Below are 25565 nucleotides of genomic sequence, written 5' to 3' on the forward strand. Positions count from 1 at the left end.
GATACACTTTAACAAGGCATATCTTTGAGCATGAGCGTGCCTGTAGATCCTGGCCACATACTTTAGTGCAGTGAGAAGAAACTGTAGGTGAGCTGCTGAGGTCTTCTTCTTCATTAGCCTCATGTCTGGACTCCTGTGCATCAGATTTTGATGACCAGGGAGCAGGGCCTGGATGCATGGCTGTGCTGTGTCTGTCGCTCTCACATTCCTTGCACTTCAGCTCCAACTTACAGTTTCTTGCTATGTGAAAAGATGAAGCGCAGCATCTAAAACATATACAATTCTCTTTCAGATATGTATTGTGCTCCTCTATGGTCTTTTCTCTAAAACCTCTACAGTTTGCCAGGGGATGAAGCTTGTTGTGGATGGGGCAGTACTTCATGAGTTCAACTTTTTTTTCAATTTCAACTTGTTCCGGACTGATAATTACTTTCCTTATTTTCTGAATTTGCACCTCGATTATTCTTTTTTGCTCTTTTTTCTGTCCAACACACTTGAGTCTCTTTTCTCCACGCTGCTTTCTTCTTCACTTAGATGTCGACATTTAATTTATAACATACTGTCCTTATACGCTTTATATGCGCTGAGAGCCCTGGATCTGTGTGTGCTCAAATCCTTCACAAGACTGAATGTTTTGCTGCCTATTGTCCTATTTGATAGATTGTAAGTAGGACGTGTCTTTGGTCTCGCGGGTCTTTAAAATGTCTTACGAGAAGATCACGTATCGTAGACTTGCTTTTTGCTTTCCAGGACAGGATTTCTTTTTATAATAGATAGATGATTTAGATATGAATATAAGTAACAGGCTGGTTAGGTTTGCAGATGATACTAAGATAGGTGGATTAGCAGATAATCAGGAATCTGGTAAATCTTTACAGTGGGACGCGGACAGCGTACAAACTTGAGCAGATTTGTGGCAGGTGAAATTTAATGTCAGTAAATGTAAAGTATTACATGTTGGGAGTAAAAATAGTTAGGCTTGAATACACAATGAGAAGTCTGAAAACTGAAAGTACAGCTTATGCAAAAGATTTAGGAGTCGTAGTGAACTTGTCACTATCAACTGCCAGGCATTTTTATATATCACGATGTATAGAGTTCAAGTCCATGGAGGCTAAGCTCAAGCTTTATGACGCACTAGTTAGACCTCATTTGGAGTACTGTGTGCAGTTTTGGTCTCCAGGCTACAAACAAAAAACAGCACTAGAAAAAGTCCAGAGAGGAGCAACTAGGCTGATTCCAGGGCTACAGGGGATGAGTTATGAGAAAAATGAAAAAAGGTTGTGCCTTTTCAGCTTAAGCAAAATAAGATTAAAATCAGACATGGTTGAAAAGTTAAAAATTTTAAAGAGGATTAGTACAGTTTAAAATGAGTTTATCTAGAACCCAGGGACCCACTTGGAAACTTGTTAAGGGTAAAGTTTACACAAACATTAAGAAGTTTTTCTTCACATAGAGAACCATAAGCATATGGAATAATTTACCAAGTAGTGACACAGACATTAAAACTTTAGGGGCCTTCAAAACTTGATTTGATGTTTTTTCAGAAGAATTAAATGGATAGGACTGGTGACCTTTGCTGGCCTGAATGGCCTGTTCTCGTTTAGATTGTTCTAATGTTTAATATTATACTAAAATTAATAGTCATGGTATTTTCATTCTATGTAAGTGAAAATTTACATCATGTAGTGTTTCTTTGAGATTTTATTGTATTCTGTTCCTAGTGGGTGCATCAACATGCTGTATCAGTGCATGCTCCTAACCTCTCTCCCTCGCTTTCTCTCTCTATTCCTAGTGTTTCTATTCCTTGTTCTTGTCACTATATTGTTCTTTATGCCAATTACCAGGTCAGCAATATAAATAAGAGCTGGCAGCCAAATTAATTCTCTGGTTATACAAAATGAATAAACGTAGAGGAGCCAAAATAGCTATAGAAGCCCAGTACAGTTTTTGTTCTTTTCTTGGATCGTATCCACAAATTCCGACAACCAGAACTTGCCCTACACTGATCTTTATACCATCATTATGTAATGTCATGTGTCACACATCTCTGGCCGTCCTGCGTTAGGATTACTGTAGGAATGGCTAACAAAGATATTCACAAAATGGCAGCACCTGATGAAATCTGAGATAGCATCACTTGAAGACGTAAAAATATTTTTACATCCTTAAATTTTTGTCTTATTAAGAAATTTTAGATTCAGCATCCTCAAAAAAAAGTTAATTTTATTCTGAAGGCAAAGTGAAAGATGCAAAAATTCACATTATTTTAGGCTGAATGGCCTGTTCTTGTTAAAATTGTTGTCAATTTTTTTACATCTTTAAAAATATTTTTTCATTAGTTGTTCACCTTTTTGCTTTACTTATGTAACAGATTCTTTCCATCTGTTATATAAGTAAAAGTTTATAATTAAAGTAATTAAAGTTATAATAAAGTGTTTCCAATTTTCAATTTTAGAATTGCATTAACTTTGAAACATGTGAGGGGGCTAAAGTTTGAACTGTAATGATGCTGGAGTAAGTGATACAGAACAGCATAACTTGCACTGGTCAGTCAGACGAGGTTCTCTTTCTACTAGGCACTATCAAGAATTGAATTATATTACACTGTGTATTAGTAAGAGGGATGAGACAGAGTGTAGGAGTCAGGTGCAGAATGTGGTGCAGAAAGAATTGTCTGCAACTTAACATCAGTCAAAGAAAAGATTTGGTAACTGACTTTCTCTGGTCCAGAAGGCCTCGAGACCCAATCACTGTTCAAGTAGTGGATGTAAAGGTGGTGCATTGCTACAAGTACTTGAGGGTCTACATCAATGACAGCTGGACTAGTTTAGTAACACAGAGGAGCTCTATAAGGAAGGACAGAGCAAACAATTTTCTGATGAAACTGCGTTCCTTTAATATGGGTAATGACATATTGTACATCTCTGTGATGGTCAGTGCAATTTACAACACTGTGGTGTGCTGGGCTGGTAACATCACTTCAAGAGAGGCCCAATGAATTTAACAGGCTTATTAAAAGGGCAAGTTCACTTTCGGCATACATTCTGGACCTCCTGGAGGTAGTACCAACAGGGAGAATGAAGACAAAACAGAGTGCCATCATGAACAATGCTGTATACCCACTCTTTGACACACAGCCAATGAATTATTCAGCTGAAGTGTGTCAAGTAATGCCACCTACTACTACCATATATACTCGCGGATAAGTCAGGACTTGATTTTATCATATCATTTCTGGTATTTTATAATGTTGGTCATATAAATCGAATGCCAAAAACTTACTGGTGCAAGAGATTATGAAATGCTAACGCCCACCTGAGAGAGTAACCATGGAGCACACTGCCTTTTTTTTTCTATGTGGGTGCGGCAATACGCTGTATCAGCGTGTGCTCCTAACCTCTCTTTCTCTCTCTATTGTGCTTATGTGACCACACGGTAATACCAGAACTATTCTGAAGCAACATTTGCACTGATTTATGTTTTTTGTATCTCACACCCTCATACACCTTTATTGTAAGAGCATCCCTTATCTATGATGAAGCGTTCGATCTGAAGAAAATATGAAGCTGGTTTTAAATTAAATGTCATTGAAGTAAGGAAAGAAATTGGTAACTGCGCTGCTGCAACAAAATTCAATGCATCTGAGAAACTGATACGAGATTGGAGGAGGCAAGAAGATGTGAAAAAAAGAAAATTAAGTGTTGTATTTTTGAACGGGTGTATAAGTCGTGGTTTGATTTTATGATCGATTTTTTGGGTTTCAAGACCTGACTTATACGTGAGTATATACGGTATGTATGTACTACTGTTTATACAGCATATAATATATAGTATATTATATATACACAGTGTGTGTATATATATATATATATATATATATATATATATATATATATATATATATATATATATATATATATATATATATATTATTTGACAGTAAACAATGTAACATTCTATGATCTGCTTCTTGCAACTGAAGAGGGCACCGTGGCGGATGTTTGCCGACTTGCAGACCAAACACAAGCGTTACCTGGTAGGTAACCACCCATACAATCAGATTGTGATGAATATATAAAATATGTATATTTATTGTGGAATATGACCCGGACACAGACAGGCAGACACGTTTAAATTACCCCACACACGTTTATTTTGGGTCTCCATTGTACAAAAATCACTCACCAACCCCAATACCCCACAGTCCTTGGCCAACACAATGCCTTTATCTCTTTTCAGTCCTCCTCCTTCTTCCTCCTCCTGAGACCTTGTCCACTCTTCCACCCGACTCAAGTCCTCATGCGAAGGGAGGCGGCCCCTTTAAATAAGCACCCAGATGTGCTCCAGGTGCGTCCCCGGCAATCTCCCACCGACACGCCCCTGTGTGGCGGAAGTGCCGGCTGTATCCCCGGAAGCACTCTGGGTGTCCCTGTTCCTCTTCCCCCGAGCACTTCCTGGTGTGGTGGAAGTGCTGAGGTCCAGGGTCCTCCAGGTATTGGGGTACCCCTGGCGGTGACCTTGGGCCCCTACAGGGTCGAGCTGCCCAGCTCTGTACCCATGGCCCCCAGGGCGGTTGCCCCTCCTCCGGAATTCTCGGGCGTCCTGGCTGGGTACCACCCCCATCCGGGTACCACAATATGTATATGTTGCATAGTTTACTGTCAGATAATGCAAGGAGTATGCAACACGTGTTTCGCCCTCATTTGGGCTCATCAGGCGTACACACTCTACTGCTCCCCGCTCGGGGACTCGAACCTCGGACGTCAGCATCAGAGACGAAGCATGTGGTTCGTTTATTTCACAGCCTGTAAGTCCGGAGTAATTACGTTCATTGCATTCGTAGACTGAGTCTCGATGACCTGAATTGTGTGGGTGGTTACCTACCAGGTAACGCTTGTGGTTGGTCTGCCATTCAGCAAACATCCACCACGGTGCCCTCTTTCAGTTGCGAGAAGCAGATCATGGAATGTTGCATAGTTTATTGTCAAATAATGCAAAGAGTACGCGACAGGTGTTTCGCCCTCATTTGGGCTCATCAAGTGTACACACTCTACTGCTCCCATATATACTGTATGTATAATGCCTCACTGTGACTGTAACTGCCAAATCAGAAGTTTTTATTTTTATTCCATTTTAGTTTGCTTTCATTTTAGTCATTCTGATGTATACTTGAGAGGGGACTCTTTTTTGTCTTAATACAATAATATTATTAACTAGCTAACTTGCAGCGTAGCATACGCCGCATAATTATTTATTGATGGGTGAACACTTCCTGAAAGACACAGTTGTCCAAATGGGGTGGGTTTGAGGATACGACTGTGAGTGAATGAAAAGATGGAACTCTGGAGAGAGCAACATACAATTGTCCGTGACTGAAAACTGGCTTTGGCAGATACAGGCATATCGTTTTTGAAAGTTTGTCCCTGTGCCTTATTTATTGTCATTGCAAAGGCCAATCTAACAGGAAATTGTCTGCGTGTAAAAGTAAAAGGCAAATTTGAATCTGATGGGGTCAGGGATATCTGGGGAATAAGGACAGTTTGTGAGGTAAGAGCTGCGATAGTTTTACACTCCAGTACATTGCGGTGAATGCTGGTAACAGTCAGGCGGGCAGGCGGGCAAGCCAACAAAAACACTATGCTCTTAGTATGGTATGAATGAGGTTTTTGTAGACAAAGGTTTTCCCTGTTCCTGCAGGACCATCTAAGAAGAAGCATGTTTGTTGTGGATGGGAATCGCTGTATGCAGCGTGTAAAACAGTTTGTGAGGGTTGACGCGGCAGATAGAGGCATATCTTTTTGAAAGTTTGGCCCTGAGCCTTATTAATTGTCATTGCAAGGGCTAATCTAACAGGAAACTGTCTGCGTGTAAAAGTAAAAGGCAAATTTGAATCTGATGGGGTCAGGGAAATTTGGGGAATAAGGACAGTTTGTGAGGTAGGAGCTGCGATGGTTTTACACTCCAGTACATTGCGGTGAATGCTGGTAACAGTCAGGCGGGCGGGCAGGCGGGCAAGCCAACAAAAACACTATGCTCTTAGTATGGTATGAATCAGGTTTTTGTAGACAAAGGTTTTCCCTGTTCCTGCAGGACCATCTAAGAAGAAACATGTTTGTCGCGGATGGGAATCGCTGTATGCAGTATGTAAAACAGTTTGCGATAGTGGACGCGGTTGTGCATATCCCATGATGCGGGAAGAGGGTTAGAGTTGGCAGGCGGGGCTCTGTCGTGCGTATCCCATGGTCTTAGAGTTGGTGGGTGGGGCTCTGTGAGTTTGCAGATGTGGCTCTGTCGTGCGTATCCCATGGTCTCTGTCTTGCGTACCATGGTCGGCTACTTAGTGAATTATATATATAGATTTATTTACTGTGCTGCTATCTATCTATCTATCTATCTATCTATCTATCTATCTATCTATCTATCTATCTATCTATCTATCTATCTATCTATCTATCTATCTATCTATCTATATATGCTTCACAAAAAAAAAGTTTTGCTGTTTAAACAAATGTTGATTAGCACATACAAGTAAGAATTTCACTGTACTTTGTACATTTGACAGTAATCACCCTATGCACCTATAAATAAACTTAAAGGACATCAACCTTCTAATTAGTCACTTAAAACTGGCTTTCATGAACGCTATATTGCTCTCCCATGAAGGGTGTCAAAGTACATTCCTGTAACATTCTCCCACATAATGAATAATTTACAACAATAGAAGCGTTGTTAAAACAGTGCAGGTGAATAATAATAAAAAACATATTATTGCAGTTCAACAAAATACACTTTTACATGAAATGGACATCTGTGTACTGATTAGTCACTTACTGCAAGGCTGCCATATTACTCACATCTGAGGGGTGTTTTATGCAGTTTGAACATAATGATAGTTATATAGAAAATTTATTTGTTATAATTCTTAAGTCTTTTCCCATTGTTTGTCTGTATTTCCTATAAATCCCACTGCTACTAATTGAGTTTGTTGTGTTTGTAGAAAACCACAAGTCATTCCTCTCAGACAGTTTGTATTTTAGAGTGGCAGAGTTCAATTACAGTTTTTCTTTTAGGGCTTTTCAGGAGAGTAGTAAAGATAAGCAGCAAAAATGGTACAAACAGTGTTTACTTGTTCAAAATACAACAGAGGAACAAAACTACATCAAATCCAGAAATGAATCCTGCACCATCCATCTCTTTACATAAGCACACATCTCTTAGTGAGTCTTTTAGTTTCTTAATATTCTGATGCTGTCAAATCCACACAGCCATCTTTTTTAGTGAAATTGTCATCACATCACGTGTAACACAGAAGTGCATCATGTGAGTGGGAACACGCAGCAACCAAAGAAAACAAGCTCTCAAAGTGAAGGTGAAGTAGTCCACAAAATGGAGTCATCATTAAAATAAGGGTAAAAATATTAAAAATTGTTATTAAAGTCTAATAAAGCGTTAGGAGATGATAAAAACAATTTACTAATTAGCTCCAAACGGAATATAGCAGGAATTAATACAACCTACTGGAACAGGGACTGATGCATTCCTATTGCTTTTATCTGTTTTTATTCAAATGCTTGTTTGTTGTTTACTGTATTTCTGTCATTGTTTTTGTGACATAACTGTGCCACCATCTAGAAAAACAAGAAGCGATTTTTTAACGAGTATCAGCATTTTCTGCCATATTGTTGTTGTCAATTGTTATGGTTTTAGCAGGGCTCTGCCCCTTATGTCTGTTTTTTTTTGTTATTAAGTTTATATGTATAGTTATTCTTTGTTGATCTCTTTTGCTTATTTTGCAATATTAATATTTTTTACTTTTTATCTTATAGTGTGTTGTGTATGTCAAAATATGTTATTGCAGTGCACATCTACATTCTGTAAATTATGTTCCTTGTTCTCTGTAAGTTGAACTCAGGTGGGTGGGGCCTCCAGATAAGACAGTTAAGGATCCGCCCCCCCATCACTATTTAAGAGCCTGCACTCTAAGAAATGGCTTCTGCTACACTGTGGTTAATGCTTCTCTTTCTGGCTCTTCTTTTGATTTTGATGTTAGCTTTATAATAAGTGTTTTTTCTGATTATTCTTTGGTTAATGGACTTTTTTGTTTTTTGTTTTTAGATTTCAGTTTCTGGATTACAGACCAGATTTGTGGTTTACTTTTTGAGTGTACCTTATTTTTCATTTTTATGCCATTGCTTTTGCTCTTGGTTTTTAAATTTGGTTAATACATTTATAAATACAAAAGAACACTGCTTTTGTTATTTAGATGTTTCATGGTTGCCATCTCTCAGGTTTTTGAACAAAAGCTTTAGCCTTATTTTTGTGCTTGTGCAGACCTAAAACCTGCTCCTTGGTTTGGGTTTAAGACTAAATTTTTGGTTAAGCGTCACTGGATCTTTGAGGCCTGTATTTTGTAGCTTTTGTCACAGGTAGAATCAAAGCAGGCAATGACTTTCAAGTCATGTAAAATGATGATGCCAATATGCGTGATGTCAACATGTCGGCATATTAAAAATTTTGGTATGCGTAATTTATTATCCAATCTTTGGAGTAAAGATTAAAAAATATCTATTCTATTACTAGTTCTTTTACTAATTAGGGAAAAGCGAACCCGGTAGGATATTGTTTACTACTTTGTTAATGTCATCTAATTTCTAATTAAGTATTTGATAGTCTTGTTTTAACATCATCACATATTTTTCCAAATTGCCATTTAAAGCCCATCATTTCCCAGTTATTAAATGTAACCTATTAAATGTAAAATACTCTCTTTGATGTACTGTATGTCAGAAAAAATGGTTTTGGGTCCTACCAGACTTTTGATTTTTATGCCCGAGTCAGACAAATTAAGCTAATGGGATCTCCCCCTGCTCAATTAAGCATGTGGGCTTCTGACTTCTGATTACAACTGCAAGGGTTTCATATTATGAAATGGGCAGTCAGGCACTCTCTGCCACTTACTTCAACTTCAAAATCTAAGTGCAAGCCCCCAGATAAATTGATTTTTTTTTCATTGTTAGCTTACATAGGCTTCTGTTGCTGAGGTGCTTGATTTCTTGCTAGAATAATGTGAGATTCTGTAAATTTTATTGAATATACAGTATGTGTTTTACAGTAAGTAATTATTTTGAGCATGTTAATAGCTACCAACCCTAATACCGCAGTTATTATTACATCAGATACATTCTGAATAAAGTAAACATGGTTATTTCTAGTCATTTTATGATATCTTCTTTACTTTCTGATCTCACTGCCCCTACTCATAATACTACTAATACCAGGAAGACCTCCTAAGCACTCACCAGCTTCATAGAAGCTACTGACCTTGAATATACAGTATGTCTTTTACAGTAAGTAATTTTTTTGAGCATGTTAATAGCTACCAACCCTAATACCGCAGTTATTATTACATCAGATACATTCTGAATAAAGTAAACAAGGTTATTTCTAGTCATTTTATGATATCTTCTTTACTTTCTGATCTCACTGCCCCTACTCATAATACTACTAATACCAGGAAGACCTCCTAAGCACTCACCAGCACTAAAAGACTACCTGGTCAACTATGCAGGGTCATGCCGCACATAATGGGAGTGTCTGAATTGTAAACTGTCTTCCAGCATTTTTTCTCCTCTTGTCTGTAAGAATTAGCTTAGCTTGTACAAATTTGTATGTATGAGTGATTTTTAATCAAAACTCTAATTTTCACTCTTGTCCTGGGGGTAGCCTACATCACAGGCATTTCATTTCCTCTTTTCCACCTCAGTATTTTTATTTCCATTTTTCATTAGAAAAAAAACACTTACAAGGGTAAATACTGTCATAATAAAGCAATAAATGATGGCTGATATTAACAGAATTTATTAGCTTTACCAGTGAAGCAGTTTTAAAGGCAGTTACAATCAAAAAATAAGAATGTAAGAAGTCTCACAAACAAGAGAAGACTATATAGTAAATCACACAAGTTGCCTGGCTAATAAAGCTGTTCTAATATTTCATCCAGATCATTTTTTAAAAATGGTCAAAGTTTCCTGTATAATTGAATGCCTTGGTAGTTTGTTCCAGAGTCTCACAACTCTTTGTGTTAAGAAATGCTTGCTGACTAAATTTCCGCTTAATTTGCACCATTGTTTTTGAGCATGTGATTCACTCTTTAAATGAAGTAATTCTCACAGATCAGCTTTAACTAAACCTTTGACAGTTTTAATGATCTGAATTAGACTCCCACAAAGCCTTCTATGTTCAAAACTAAAGAGGTTTTAACACCCAATCCTGTCAGAGGAGGACATTTTAATATACAGGAAAGTATTTTAATGTTCTGTTTTAATTATTCATCCATTAAAAAAAAACATAGCAGCAGCCTAAAGTGGGATTTATTTGCCTCTTGCAGTAGAATCTTGCACATTTTGTACAGGGCTACTTTTTCTCCTGCAAGGGCTTCCCTATTAATTCCTCTTTTTCTCAGGATTTGTAAAAGTTGTTCTCAAGTTAGACTTAGCCTGCTTGGGGCATAAGACACGGAACTTCATAAAGAGAGTTAATGTGGGAATTATCCCCTTTGGAGTATTTTTGGCAAAACTTCTATATGTAACGTTTGTTTCTATTTCCCAGAGACACAAGACACGCAAACCATAGCTGATGTTGTCTACCGTGAGTAATACAAGACTGCAGATGAAATGGTGGAATGTAAACTGGGCCACCCCACTTACTAATAAGACATGTCAAAATGAACGGGCACATGATGGTTCAATAAGAAACAAAAGTAATGTTCAGCTGTTAGCAGCAGACAAATGGCTCTAAAAAATGGTCAGGTTTCAAGGTGAAGTTCCATCAGGCAGATGGCTCATCTCCCAGATGAGACACCTTCTTCTGAGAGTGCCCTGCTTTTATAGCTCGGAGACCGGAATGGGCATCTTCTCAGAGCTGTGGGTGATACAAGAGACAGAAGAGTTAACATCTACTTGCCCTGGTGTCCTGGGGTGGTATTGCTTACCTCTGATGAGCCCGAAAGATGAACATCTGACGCAGATGCGTGACACTGTTCATAGAAGCTACTGACCTTAGCTTATTTACTGTTTCTATATTCTTGTTTGTATTATGTACAGAATTCCCATTCAAGCATTACTTGAACCTGCACCCCAGTCCAAGACAGACAGGGCTTGCTGCAGCACAGTTATCAGCTTAGAAACAAACTCAGAATGGAATTGGACCTTAACATTTTTGTGTTGTCTGACATGAAGGATGCTAATATAAAATGAAGCATGAAATGAAACTGAATTTCCATCCATCCATCCATTTTCCAACCTGCTGAATCCGAACACAGGGTCACGGGGGTCTGCTGGAGCCAATCCCAGCCAACACAGGGCACAAGGCAGGAACCAATCCCGGGCAGGGTGCCAACCCACCACAGGACATGAAACTGAATTTAACTTTCTAAAATATAAAATAGTGAGTCATCATCTAGCAGAAATGTATGATATTAGTCTACCTGCAAGCTCTACTTCCCTGGGACTCTGAAATGGATAAGCAGATTAGGAAATGGACAGATAGATGTTTGCTTGAGAATTTTTTTTTTTGCTAGCACAGAAAGTGAGATAAAGTTAAGGCAGAACAGAGAGAAGTGGAGACACCTGATGCTTGCTTTGACAGGCTCAAGCATCCCCAGGACCCTACTCTGAGTGAGCGGGTTTGGAAGATGGACGAATGGATGGATGGATATCCAGATTAACATCCACAGCATAAATTCTTAAATGTTCAATGCTAAACTCAATGCAATAAGTAATATGAAGATCAGTTATTATCCATTTTCTATCCCATTTATTCGGGTCATGGCCACAGTGTCATTTGTCGAGGAGTGCAACAGCTTGTTTATTAAAGACTTTAAATCAATTATTCTTAATTTATATAGTGCCATTAATAGTATGCACTGTCTCAAGGTTGTAACAGAATATCAGTGAAATTAAAAGCAAATTCAAGAATGGTTATACTATGTATAACCAGGGTTTCATCACTGCCTCAAGTATTCGTTCTCTTTATTTAATCTTGTCTTTAAAATATTATTTTGCGTATAGTGTTTATTCTGTTCTTGTCTTTTTTCCTTTCTTTTTTCCTTTCCTGGATACTATTTCTCCAGTTTTGTTTCATGTCATTAATTAATTTATTTGTTTTGTATGATTTCTGCCCTGTCCCCTTCATGTGGATGTCATAGTTCAGGTCCATTATAATTTTTATTTTGCGTTTTTTTTTTTTCCTAATTAGGAATGGGAATTTTGGAGTTGTTTTTTAGAATGTTAAATATTTTTTTATTTACGGACTTTGTTTAGAGGGTGGCGCCATCTTTTGGGCTGGTTGCCACTGATAACTGCTCAGGAAACACAATGCATGGCATCAATTACACATCCACATAAAAGTTAGTCCTTATGATTTCCTGATCATCTGTGATTGGATCTAAAAGAAAACTCTGCTCATTTGGTGTGTGATTTCTAGAAGATTCTGTTTAAAGAATCTTTGCAATAGCTACAGCAATGATTTTTTGGGGTTACAATTTGGTTTTGACAAACAATAGGCTGGATTTTTGGCTTTTGAGTCAGGCTTGTTTCTTGGTGATATTACGTTTTGAGGTCCTTTCTCCAGTATGGGCAGAACGGTAGTCCTCCACAGGAGCAAGGACACCTAATAATGTGGCTGAGGGGCTGGCCCAAACAATATAAAAGAAAAGGTTGCCCTCACAGGTGGCACAGTTGTAGTGCTCCTGCTTTGCAGTAAGGAGATTGTGGGTTTGCTTCCTGGGTCCTCCCTGAGTGGAGAGTGCTTTGAGTAGTGAGAAAAGCGCTATATAAATGTAAAGAATTATTATTATTATTATTATTACAACACAGTTCCATTTTGTGTTTATTTCCTGTTTTTATATTTTGTGCTTCTGATTTTTGTACTTCCTGTTTCTGGCCCCTTAAGATACATATTTTTTGTTTTAATGCTTTTATGTATACTTTTCTGGAAGTCATTTTAATAATGTGTTATAAACCATCAGGAGAACTGTTTGTGTCTCTGTACCAGTATCTTTAACATTTTTCCTCTCCTCTTTTTAGACACATTTAGTTTTTTAAAAGCCTTGGCCCTATTTTTGGCCTTGTGCAGGCCATGAGCCTGCTTTTTGAGTTTGGGGTTAAGCTACCTTTAGTGGTGCTGATCTGGCTTGTGATTTTTCGAGACCTGCCTCCCATTTGACATTCGTGAGAGGCAGGATCAGAACAGTCTGAATAATAGACACTGGGAGGACTTTGGCAATATATATGCATAGATTTTAAGTGTGAAAAATGAGCTGTCACAGCAGCTAAAGTATATGATTATAAGCAAGGGGTCATTGCAATAGACAAAATAACATTAAGGAACGATAAGTAAAGTAAGTGACAGCAGTCACTGTGTTAGGAGGTCATAGCAGTATGTCGTAGGCTGGATGAAAGACATTTAGTGGGGAGGTGAACTAAGAGATGAGATGGTGTGTTTCTTAGCACTTTTATCTGGCACGGTGTCTGTACGGTGGCACTGTGGAGGCGCGGGTACAAAGATAGCTCGCCCACACCATCACACACTTGCATGCTGATCCAGATTTCCATTTGTCTGTATTGTTATTTCTGATCCATATTTTTAAAAAAAATACAATTCCACCATATTATGCAATGATGACACTTTTTCTTTTTGCACTTTACATTTTAAATAAGCAAATGTTTTTTGTTAACACAAAGCAAAATTATTCAGGAGTTTTTAAACTTTTTTTACAGTTATTTTCAGATTTTCTCCTATGGCAATAAATAAACACAGAGATAATGCATGTTGGGACTATTTAATGTAATGTCTTTAATAGTGCTACCCAAACCATTTTAATGCTTCAATCAAAATTAACAGGAAATGTATGCAGCTTCTTTGGTTAATTTAATATGTCCCAATTACTAATGCAGCACCATGGAACAATCTGAGTCCTACTACCAGTACATGCGTAGCTGGTCCTCAAAATGGTGGCAAATGATGATATGCATTTTAGCAACTGGAAGCAATCTCAAAACATGGGTGGACTGTTCTTTTCAAAGCCATCCCACAGCCCAGTAGTGGTGTGCAAAACAATTCTTTTTTAGTGATTCGTTTTGCTCAGTTCACCAAAACGATTCAAATCTTTGACTCACTACTTTCTTCACTTCAAGAACACCAAGCTATATTCTAGTTTAAAATCTAGAATAGTATCATAACTGTAACCACCAAACAATGCCAACATTATAAAAAGAAAGCAACAAAATAAGTAATTAACACATAATAATAATAATAATAATCCTCTTTATTGAATCTGATAATAAGTATAATTTCAACAATAAATAGAAAACAAATCATGCAATTTGCTGAAACAGTTTACTGACAGGCTATTTCCCAGGAGACAACAGCCATTTAAGTGAAGTTAAGATGATAGCTCCTGACTGTTGCAGAATGCTATATAAAATGTAGCACACACTATGCACGCCTCAATTTCGTTCTTTAATGTCATTGAACTAGTATGTTCATTCAGAGACAAAAGCAAGTACAAAAGAACTAGTTTGTTTGTTCATTGCACATCACTACAGCCCAGGTCTTCTTCCTTCATATTTGGAGTCTCTCAATTTGCCATATAGTATATGGAAAAACTTTGGACATTATTATGAGGGTATTAAAGACATGAAGATGTGGAGCCAAGTGCAAGACTCAAAGTGATACAAGAAGGTGATACATACATTTGCTTCCTGCTGTTTGAGATGTTAGCAGAGATTATGAAGAAAAATACAGAATCTAGAAAATATTTTGAGTTGTCCTATGAGTATATGAGTATTTTAAGAATGTACTTGAATTAACTTATAGGAACCCTGCAAACATTTTTCAAAGTTTTAACAAAGCCTGCATCCACAAGGACAAGGACATGCTAACTCAGCCATTTAGGCATCCCAGGCAGGACTGGAACTGGAAATCTTCACATTATCACCTCTTCCTATGGTGATGCTGGTATGTCTTGGATATCATGATATTTTAAAAGAAAACAATACTATTACTGCAGTGGGTTGGCACCCTGCCCGGGATTGGTTCCTGCCTTGTGTTCTGTGTTGGTTGGGATTGGCTCCAGCAGACCCCCGTGACCCTGTGTTCGGATTCAGCAGGTTGGAAAATGGATGGATGGACAATACTATTAGCTTACCTATGTGAAATAGGTCCACTGAATTTGCTGTAGAGTAGAACTACACTATGAAGACAACTTACAGACACATATCAATATCTGACAACCCTATGGAACACATGAGTTTAAAATTCACAAAATATTTTTAAATCATAATTGTACCCACACTGCGTTTCACAATAAAGGCTATATCATAAAACACATCATAGATGCTAATTAGTTTATGAAACTTATTTTTATTTAATAACAAAGAACTGAAATTTTAAAGTCTTGAAAATAGGACAATCCATAATTTCATGAGTAAACTATATTGGAAATATATTGTTTCAAACAGTGATAAGAAGGCTGGGGGTCCATGCATCTGTCTGTTTCTTTATGGACTTCAAACATTTTTTCTAGGTAGGAGCTGTCAGCTCTGCAGTGCAGCTTTTTGTTGCTTTTATATTATTTACTCCTGCTTCCTTGTCTTTGTTCTCTCTCTGTTTTACTTTTGTCCTATGAATTTGCTTGTTCGTTTTATTTTTTGCAAGTTATTTTTATTAATGAAACTTTTTGTTATTTTCTATCTTTTTGTATGTTGGTTTTCATTTAGGTTTCGTGTTGTTAATTCTTTTGTAACCATTCTGTACTTTTGCCTTTGTCTTTTAATTATGTCAATTTAGTTAGATATTTTCTTTGGAGTTTTTATGTTGGCATTTCAAGCCAAGTCTTAAATAAGGGCATTTACTTAGGCATTAGCTAACTGCTCGTTGCTTCTGGTGATCGGCTTCCTTTTTGAATTTCTTCTTCTTCTTTCTTTTTTGACAATTTTTTGTTTTACTCATTTTGTTCTATTGACATGCTTTTCTTCTTGCTTTCCAGCTTGATTTTATAAATTGATTTTAGTTTTTTTTTGGATTGTCTTTTGTTTATTTGTATTTAGTAACTTTTGTATTTTTTATAATTTAATCTTTTGATTTTTTTAAAGTTTTGTTTTCTTTTTAAGTCTCTGTTTTTGGAGATTTTTTAATTATTTTCCATTGTTTCAGTTTTCCTTTCCTCAATATAATATAATATAATATAATATAATATAATATAATATAATATATTATATTATATTATATTATATTATATTATATTATATTATATTATATTATATTATATTATATTATATTATAACATACAATTTGATGGTTTCCCTCTCCCTTTTGGAGATTTTAGGTCTTAGGGCCTTTTTTTGTGCGTAAGCCTTGAGGATTTTTGAAGCATTCTGGCCTTCTTTATGTTTTATTTTTAGATCTGAATCATATTGTGTTCTGTCAGCAGAGGCACAGAGAAAGAAAGTGACCTGGAGAAATGTGTAGTCACATACAGGCAGAGTTTAAAACCAGAAGATCGAGCCAAACAAATTGTCAAAGTACAGAACACAGAACAGGAATCAGAAACCAAGAAACAAGAGAACAATTAAATTAAATATTGGAAGTTTAAAAATAAATAAATTGCAGGGACAAGATACAGAAAAAGTTTTGGGATCCTAAATTAGGTGCCATGGCATGGTTTTATAGAATATTTAAATCTGTTGCCAATTAAGATGTCATCAGAGCACAATGCAAAATAGCGGCACCTGTCACAATCCAAAATGGCATTTTAGTAAACAAAAATAAATAACCAGATTTAACTGAGGCATTAAATTAGCAAATTGATTACATTTTCAGAATTCTTGAATTAGAAAACCCCCAAAGCCATGTAAAGATTGTGGCTAGAGATGTTACAAAGGCTGAGTAAAATAAACAAAAATAACCAACATAACAGTTTGACTCCAAGGGCAGAATCTCTAGTTAATTTACAACCATCGGGTGCTGCTGTCATTGGAGACACGCGTTGCCACTGCCATGGTGCTAAGGCATTGATTCTTGTTACTGTGCTGTTCAGTTTATTTTTTTGTGCTTCCATTTTTGGACAGGTTTTGCTTTTGGAATTTTTGGCTATGAAATAGTTTCTACAATTTAGGCATTTACTTTAAATTTTGGACTTTGGTGCAAGTTATTTTGGTTACTTTAATTAATTTCAGACTATTTAGCTGATTTGTTTTTTTATGTATTAGCATTAATTATTTTCAATTAAGAATATTTTATTTTGTTAATAAATTAAATTTCATCATCAAAGTTTTGAGATTGGCAAGGTGCTTTGTTGATTTTTCTTCCTTCCAATTTGGGATGATGTTTTATCGTGAAAAGGCTTTGGAGGACACCTTCTCTTACCTGCATGATTTCTTTTTAATGTGGACCCACACTGTAGTGTTTAATCCTCTTTTATACTGACCTTTAACAGCACTTGATGATATACATCCCACTTTTTATCCTGTAGTACACTACTGTAACAATTCTATCCGAACAGCCTGCACTTTATTGTGCTACTGTATCAATTCTGTTGGAGCACCCTCTTCACCTACTGACCTAATTAGCGCACTTAGTTCCCAGCAGAGTAAAGAAACATGCAAGCAGGAGAAGCAGGCAGTTATTTCGATTTAATATTGTAATGTTCAGAGTATCAATTCTCTATAATCATATGTGGCAAAGCAAAAGCAAATCAGAATATGACAATCCAACATACAACCTGGAAGTGCTGGCTATTCACTCTTCAAGGAAGCTCAGGTCTTGTGGTGCTATTTGGCATCTTAAGCCCTACTATACTATATGCATATGCTGCATGTCTGTCATGATGATGGATGAAGACCCTAATCAGTGCATCTTCTGACCATATGATGCTAACAGGAAGATTCTACTTCCTTTCTATTTGGGGCTTACTCAGCTAATTTTGTCTCTGACATCTGAGTTGAGTGGTAAGGGGATGGCTGCTTCTTTCCTTTGAGCAATCAGCTTGACTTGCTTTTCAAAGATACCGGTGCAGACAATTACCACAAATATTATATATAAATGATAGCTCATAGTATTCGGTGGTAAGTTTTAGCAAAAAAAATATTTTTTGTTCAGTTCTCAATGCAGTTTATTGCTATTATCTTAATTCCTGGGCATAATTCTACTCCCGATATAGATGGAATCAAAAAACAGTGTAAGACACACTTACACATACTGGGGCAATTTACAGTCGGCAATCAGTCCAATAGTATGTCTTTAGATTTGGGAAGAAGTCAGACTTGCAGGTGGAAATGGATATATGCACTACTATATTGGCATGTGCATTGGGAGATTTCAGGACTTTTTATTTTTGGCAATTACAGCAGGTCCTTGGGCCATCTACGGGTTCACATACCCCAATGCTAAGTGCAGAAGGTGCTGTTGTTTAGTAGCCCTAGTGTCTAAGGGGTCCCGATGCCATGATTTTAGGCTATGAACAACATGGTTTCAGTTGATTATTTTTTTCCAGTTTCTGTTAATATTTTGTTTTTTTCTTAATATCTTAACATTATGTTTTTGTTGCATTGTGACACCATTTTATGGGAGTATGTTTACGGGATTTTTAGCAATTTTACAGAGAAAGTCTTATTTATAGTTACTGAATTCTTTGCCTTGCTTTCTGACAACAATTTTGACTACTGTTTTTCAACTTTGATTCTAGGCTTGCCATGTTCTTCATGGTATTCTGTCTTTTCCCTGCCCCCTTAGTTTATCTGAATGACTGGTTCACCTCCTATTCTTATTTTTCTTTTCAGTCTTTAAAAAATTCAGTTCAGTGAAGTAGGGACAAAGGGACTGTCTTAGGATGCTTTAGGGTTATGAAACCTGTTTAATAAATTGCTTCATGATGAGCTCTAATAAAAAAGGCGAGGATTATAGTCTTGCATCTTCACCTCTGCTTCTCCCATATGAACTGTCATTACTCATTCATCCCTTACGCCACAAAAATGAAAGCTGTAAAATAAAATAAGAAAGTTACCGTATATCCATTTCTCATTTCTCGCCATTCTACCCTGAAAGAATTAGTGTTTAATGTTACATATCTTTAGTGCCAAAGGCACCAGAAAGATTTAGGGTTTGGCCTTTTAAAGGACGCAGCCCATGTGACAGCAACTCTTTTTGTCTTCTTTGTTTGTGACACTGGGGATGTAGATGAATATAAGATTTGACAACTTACCCTACTGACAGAATGCGGTTGCAATAAAGGGGATCTTGAAGGTTTTCATTCAAAATGCTAACTTTCACACTCTTTCCTGTCTCTTTTAGGAAATTCCCTCTTATTAAACTCATCCATGCAGCCTGACCTGACGGTGAGCAGGACATACAGTGGACCCATCTGCTTTCAAGATCCAATGGACAAGGAATTGATGTCTGAATCCGCCTTATTTGACCCTCTACCTGACATTAAAGTCAAAGTTCAAAGTTCATTCATGGTGTCCCTCAGTGTGGCAGACAGAGCAGAGTATCACGTCAAGGCACAACCGGACACTTACCCTAGGGGCGTCAGCAGAGACTATAACACCCTAAACAACAGGAATAAAAGCCTTTTGCCTCCAGGTCTTTCAAATGTGACGCTCAAACCTGAGCTTAGGACTGTGGGAATTTTTGGCCATCTTGGAGGACGACTTGTGGTCCCCAATACTGGTGAGTTGAATTATGTTGAAAGTCAGTTTGTAGCAAAGCATCATGGATAAATGTCTTTGTCTTGTCTTGAGTGATCTCTGTGTGTGAGATTTGCATAATGGTCAACCAAGAGGAAGAGTCAGCTAATATGAATGTTGAACTGAACAGGCTGGATGTTCACGGCTTGTGAAGCCCTTGAATTTGTTAGTCCAACCTCTATAGATATCTCCATAACAGTGCATATGTTTGTGCTTTCCTAGCTAACATAGCAATGGAATACTAATCTGTCTGTTCTACAGTATATAACCTTTGCTGTACACCTTGTGCAGCTAGTCTTCCAAGGCCCAAGCTACACTGAATTTGTGAGGTTACCATGCACAAATTGAGCGTGGATCTGCAGGTCATGTGTTTAGCCGTAGGGCATTCTGTCAAGCTTTAGTATAACATGAACATAATATAACAAAGTATTCTACAATACCTGTGGTTGAGTCTAAATAAGAAATTTAGAAAACCGACAGGAGATACGGTATCTGGTGATTATTGTTGTATAGGTTAATGTTAACGATACTGTACGTTCAGTACTTTTCAAGTCAAAGTTATTTCTTTACAATCATGGCATATACTAATTTGCCACATGAAATTGTATTCAAAAGCATATTTTATAAATTTAAATAATGCCTGGTCTTACATTTTATGGTGGACCTAATAGTACCAAGGTCCCAATGTGAAAAAAGTGTTAAAATTTGCCCAATATGTCAATTTTTCAACAAAAATATTATTGAATATTTTTGTGCATCTTGAAATATTGCACATATTACAAAACAGAATATCCATGTCTTTTTATAACAGAAAAAAATTTAAATATGTTTGTGAAATTCAGCCATTTTGAAAAAAGATCAATGGTGCATGTCACTTCACTGCTCATCTTCCTCCCCATCAGTCTTTCAGGGCCAGGGGTGTAGATTCACCTTGGAAAGTCATCGCCATTATTGACATCATTGAATATTGATACCCAGATGAGAATTGCTGTCTGTTTTATGAACAACTAGACAAAAATAACAGAGAAAAGTCACACGATCGTTACATTCTTTCACTATATAAAAGCGTCTTTTACTATTTCACAAAGATATTGCCTGCTGCCGCTTGTATTATAATGTATGCATGTAGATAGCATCTGCCCAAGTGACAGAAACTGAATAGACATTATAGGCATACATTTAGTTTTAACCAAATTAAAGTTTATTAAGTTTAGCACAGCTACTATAGCAGAGGCAGAGTGGTAGCGCAGAGCTGTCATTCCTGCCTCTGAGCTCCAGCTTCTGGATAAAGATTGCACGTTCTCCCCATGTATTTACAGACTGACTGGTATCAGTGAGTATCAGAGAGTTTACTCACTCGAAAATGTTATTCTCAGTTCTTTTATTACCATATCCTCTTCAAGGGTGACAGATCATGCGTTACAAAATTCAATAATTGGTTTGTGGCACTTCAGTCTGCACACTCTGCCTTTTTTTATTTCTGAGTGCTTTTCTTATCGTGCATGCACAAAACAGACGATTGAAAGTGTGATGAGCATGTAGCTTGGCTCTTTCAAAAATCTAATACTCTTATTAAAATACAGATTTATTGTTGCTTGCATAAACTATAATGAAAATCATATGTGTGCTGTTCACAATGATGCTACTACGACTCAGCATGAATCTTGCTCTGTAGGCTATGTAAATTAACAACACAAAATGTAATAGGTAAAAAGTAGGCTTTGTTTAGTAAAAAAAATAATGATATGATTCAAGCGAGCGAGTATCTGTCTGTTGGTATAAGCCGTGGCAAAATATGACCACTAAAGAAACAAAATTGCAAATGCAAAAGTAGGATAATAAGCATAATATACAGTAGCTTGGCAAAGGGGTTGGTGGAGTAGAGGGACAAGCAAGAAACATATTTTTACTTCAAGAAAATATTACCATATTATTTCCAGTTTACGTTGTTTGTCACAAGCATGCCTCTCAAACACAAAAGTCACGCTTTCTTTAATCAAAACCTTTGCAGCTTCAAAGTGGACATATTTGGTAACTTTGAAGGCCTTTTTTCTTATTGGGACCCTGGTACCTATTAACTTCATTGTAAAATGCAAGAGCAGACTAGTTATTTTTAAGAATGTATATCTCTTTACAACGCAATTTAATCTGGCAAATTAATATATACCATGATTTTTTTGTGGTTAAATATTTATTGAAAATTCTATAGCACATATATCGAGAAGTAACATGAAGAACCACTGGGAACATGAGCTATAGGGAAGGAATTAACAACAAAGCCCCTCTCACTGGCGAGCTTCTGCACACCCTCATCACAGCTCTTTTGGGGAAATGACAAAAGCAGATAAACGTCACCTGATCACACTAAGGAGAGACATGTGACCTGCGTGGCAGACACGGGAGGTGGAAGGTAGGGAAGTGACAGCAATTACAGGGTACGTGGCTCTAAACCCGCTGAATTACTGTTTTCCGCTGAAGCTGGTTGACAAGGCTCGCCAGTCCTATCCATTTATTTCTTCCAAAAAACATCAAATTGAGTTTTGAAAGTTCCTAAAGTCTTACTGTTTACCACACTACTTGGTATCTTATTCCAAGTGTCTATCGTTCTTTGTGTAAAGAAAAACTTCCTAATGTTTGTGTGAAATTTACCCTTAACAAGTTTCCAACTGTGTCCCCGTGTTCTTGATGAACTCATTTTAAAATAACAGTCTCGATCCACTGTACTAATTCCCTTCATAATTTTAAACACTTCAATCATGTCACTTCTTAATCTTCTTTTGCTTAAACTGTATAATTCAACCCCTGTAGCCCTGGAATCAGCCTAGTCGCGCTTCTCTGGACCTTTTCAAGTGCTAGTTTCTAGTTGGGTTTACTGAGGGGAAGATAAAAACATTTAATGTCTCATTGACGAATAATGTGGGTTAATGTACTGTTCTTCCCAAATTATTTGTTTTTTCAGGTGTTAATGAGTAGCTTGCCTGTTTTAAAAAATGTATTTCTCTTTCTTCTAAACTAAAGAAAAAAGGAGAAGCTTTGAAAAAAAAAGAAAAGATGAGTCGTTAGTTATTTTCTCAGGATCACCCCACAGTTTAAGGAGGCATTACAATGAGAAACAACTTTATTTGATATCTCTCCATACATTTGAGCTGCCTCCCCAAATATCCCTCCAAATTGTCTTCTTAAGAACATGGATTCAATAAGCTGTTAACAGTATGGAGCCAGAGTGCTGGCCCATGTCAGTTCCTTTAGATGTTGCAAATTATCTGGCTCTGAGTTCTGGCCTTCTCAAATGTGAACTGCATGTTCGTACCCATAAGCTTATTCAAAGGGAGAAATCCCAGTAGAGGGGTTTTTTAAGGTGATTCAAAAAAAGGCAGCCAAAGAAGTAACTAACAGCAATTATTCCGACAAGACAAATAGTGCTCTCAGTCTATGCTGATTGTTGTCTGTTTTAATGAGGATGGCATCAAGAGTTACTTTAATTCATACTTGAAAACAGAAAGCCTTCTGAAATTTTATGAGAAAAAATGTGGATTCCTATACAAAAATATGGAAAAGGAAAATCAGAAAATGTAATTGATACATGTTTGGAGTAGTATAATACCTTACTAGTGTGCAGATTTTTGTGAGGCAGTTCAGAAAACTGGTCTAACACGACTAAAGCTGTGATATATATACATGTTCAAAGGTGGGAGATTGGTAATGAAGTCCATAAATTAATGTGCCCAGAGTCTATTAGGTAAAAGCATCAAGAACAACAGTGAGGACAGCAATTAATCATTCAAGAGCAACAGTATGGCTCGCAGGCCTTTCAGTATTGATTTACCTTATGACATCGGGTATCAAAGGCCAATAAAGTTCAATTAAAGCAAGAAAGCCCACCAATCAAAAAAAAAAAAAAAACATGGCTCCAGTTTAACACTCTTAATTGCAAAGAAAGCAGTATAGAGATCATTCCTGGACAACAATAGGAATATTTTTTGTGTACTTAGCTGAAAGAAATACCAGTTCCGCATTTTGATTGTAATGACTAGCATTTCATTTGATGTCTTTATACATTTATTTTTTAGATACTGAAGGTCCTATCATGGGATAGCAGAGTTTTAAACTGCTAATGCCCGGCATCTTCACATGGCGACACTAAGTGTAGTCTGTTTCCTGCATCAGCTGGCCAGCTAAACCTCAGTACATGTATAAACTTTGACCAGTTTATCTTTACATTTCAGAGCTGTGTCCTCCTTTTATTTAACACATATTTTTCCTTTTGTTCTTGTAATCAATAGCTCATTTAATATTTAAATCACTGGAACCATATAAGCTTTTGCCTAAATTATGATTTTCTAATGACTTTTCCATATTTTAATTAATTCGCCCTCAGCCACTGCTGGTAGCAAATGAATATTGTCTCAAAGAGTCATTCAGGCTGTCCATTTTCAACTTCCAAAAAAGTGCAACATTATTTTGTCAACCCTTTTATTATAATTTAATTTAATTTTTTTGTTTCTACTATCTCCTTTTTATATCCTCAGCCCACCTAAGCTGACAGAATTGAGGCCATTACTCTTGCAACCAATCACTAATGGGGAAGCTCTAAACTGCAGTAGAATATGTGGCATGTTCAGCATTTGATGTGCTGCCAACAGCCAAGAATGGAGAGACTTCTGGGGGAAATGTCAAGTCATTATCAATAACTTCAGCCAGACTCTTGCTTAGATACTAATCAACCAGGCCTTGAGATCAAGAAACAGTCAAGTGTGCTTAGTCTACTTAGGCGCAGGCAGCACAATTAATTGCTCTGCTATTCCCTCCTATGAGCTGTGATCTCCTGGAGGTCTGCTTTGTGGTCACATCCAATAAAACCCATAAAAGCCAAGTCCTAGTATTTTGTGTCACACACTAATTAAGACAAATATACCAGGCATCCAAAAATCATTATTTAAATCACAAAGCTGACTTTAGTTTTAGCTCCACATTAAGACAAAGGAAGATTAAGTCAAGTTTGAAAAATACAAACAAAAACAGAATAGAATTTTGCAAAATAAAAAGCAAAAGCAAAGCTTAACAAACAGCAGAGACTGCAAACGTGTCACTTAAAAGCTAGACGATTTTTAGATCCATTACCATTTACCTAAAATAAAATGGTTAACTCATCAATTTAAATGAAATTCATGCGGTGCTCTTATTTCATAGTATTTTAGTTCACATTTCCAATTTTTTATTTGAAAATCCTCTGTTCAATACTATGTAGTTTTATTTTATTTCTGTTTGCTAGCACACTGCAAGCTCACAACTTCCCCATGTACTGGGAATAGAAAGCACAGGCAGAGGTGAATATGTTTATCCCTTAAATAATTTGTTTTCTTTTAGTTTAATGAATTAATACAAGTGACTTGAATATAAAGACGTCCGCTGAAACTCGAGTGATTAAACAGGCAGAGGTGTGCAAAAGAGATTCTTTATTTCAAAAGCAGTAAGGGACGAAATTAAACTTACAGCCAATAAACAACCCAAAGTCAAACTTGCTATATTTCTTTGATATTAATGTGTTTTTGTAATATTTCTGTTCTTGAATTATTTACAGTTTACCAACCTCCATTATTGTATAACACTGGTTTCCTTGGCATTAAGTGCATGTTTTTATGCGTAACAGCAATACCAACAACGCTTATTTCTATAACATATTTTCATATTGTAATAAGCAAGCAGAAACAGTAAAAAGTATTGAGGCACCCCTGGTCAAACCCTGCATAACTGATATCTCAGAGAAAACAAAAAACGTGTGAGAGTGTTACGATGCGTCTTTTCAGAAGGGAGTCT

The 25565-nt window shown here is 36.8% G+C and overlaps 1 protein-coding gene across 1 annotated transcript in view; it reads left to right on the plus strand.

Moving 5' to 3' along the window:
- unc5db (unc-5 netrin receptor Db) overlaps positions 1-25565 on the plus strand; it is a 759038-nt gene that overhangs the window by 607064 nt on the left and 126409 nt on the right. The window contains exon 10 of the mRNA XM_028803567.2: positions 19354-19731. Within this exon, the coding sequence (XP_028659400.1) occupies positions 19354-19731 (378 nt within the window). The remainder of the gene's footprint in view (positions 1-19353; positions 19732-25565) is intronic.

Source organism: Erpetoichthys calabaricus, chromosome 1 (genome assembly GCF_900747795.2).
Source record: "Erpetoichthys calabaricus chromosome 1, fErpCal1.3, whole genome shotgun sequence".
In the NCBI taxonomy this organism is placed as follows: domain Eukaryota; kingdom Metazoa; phylum Chordata; class Cladistia; order Polypteriformes; family Polypteridae; genus Erpetoichthys; species Erpetoichthys calabaricus.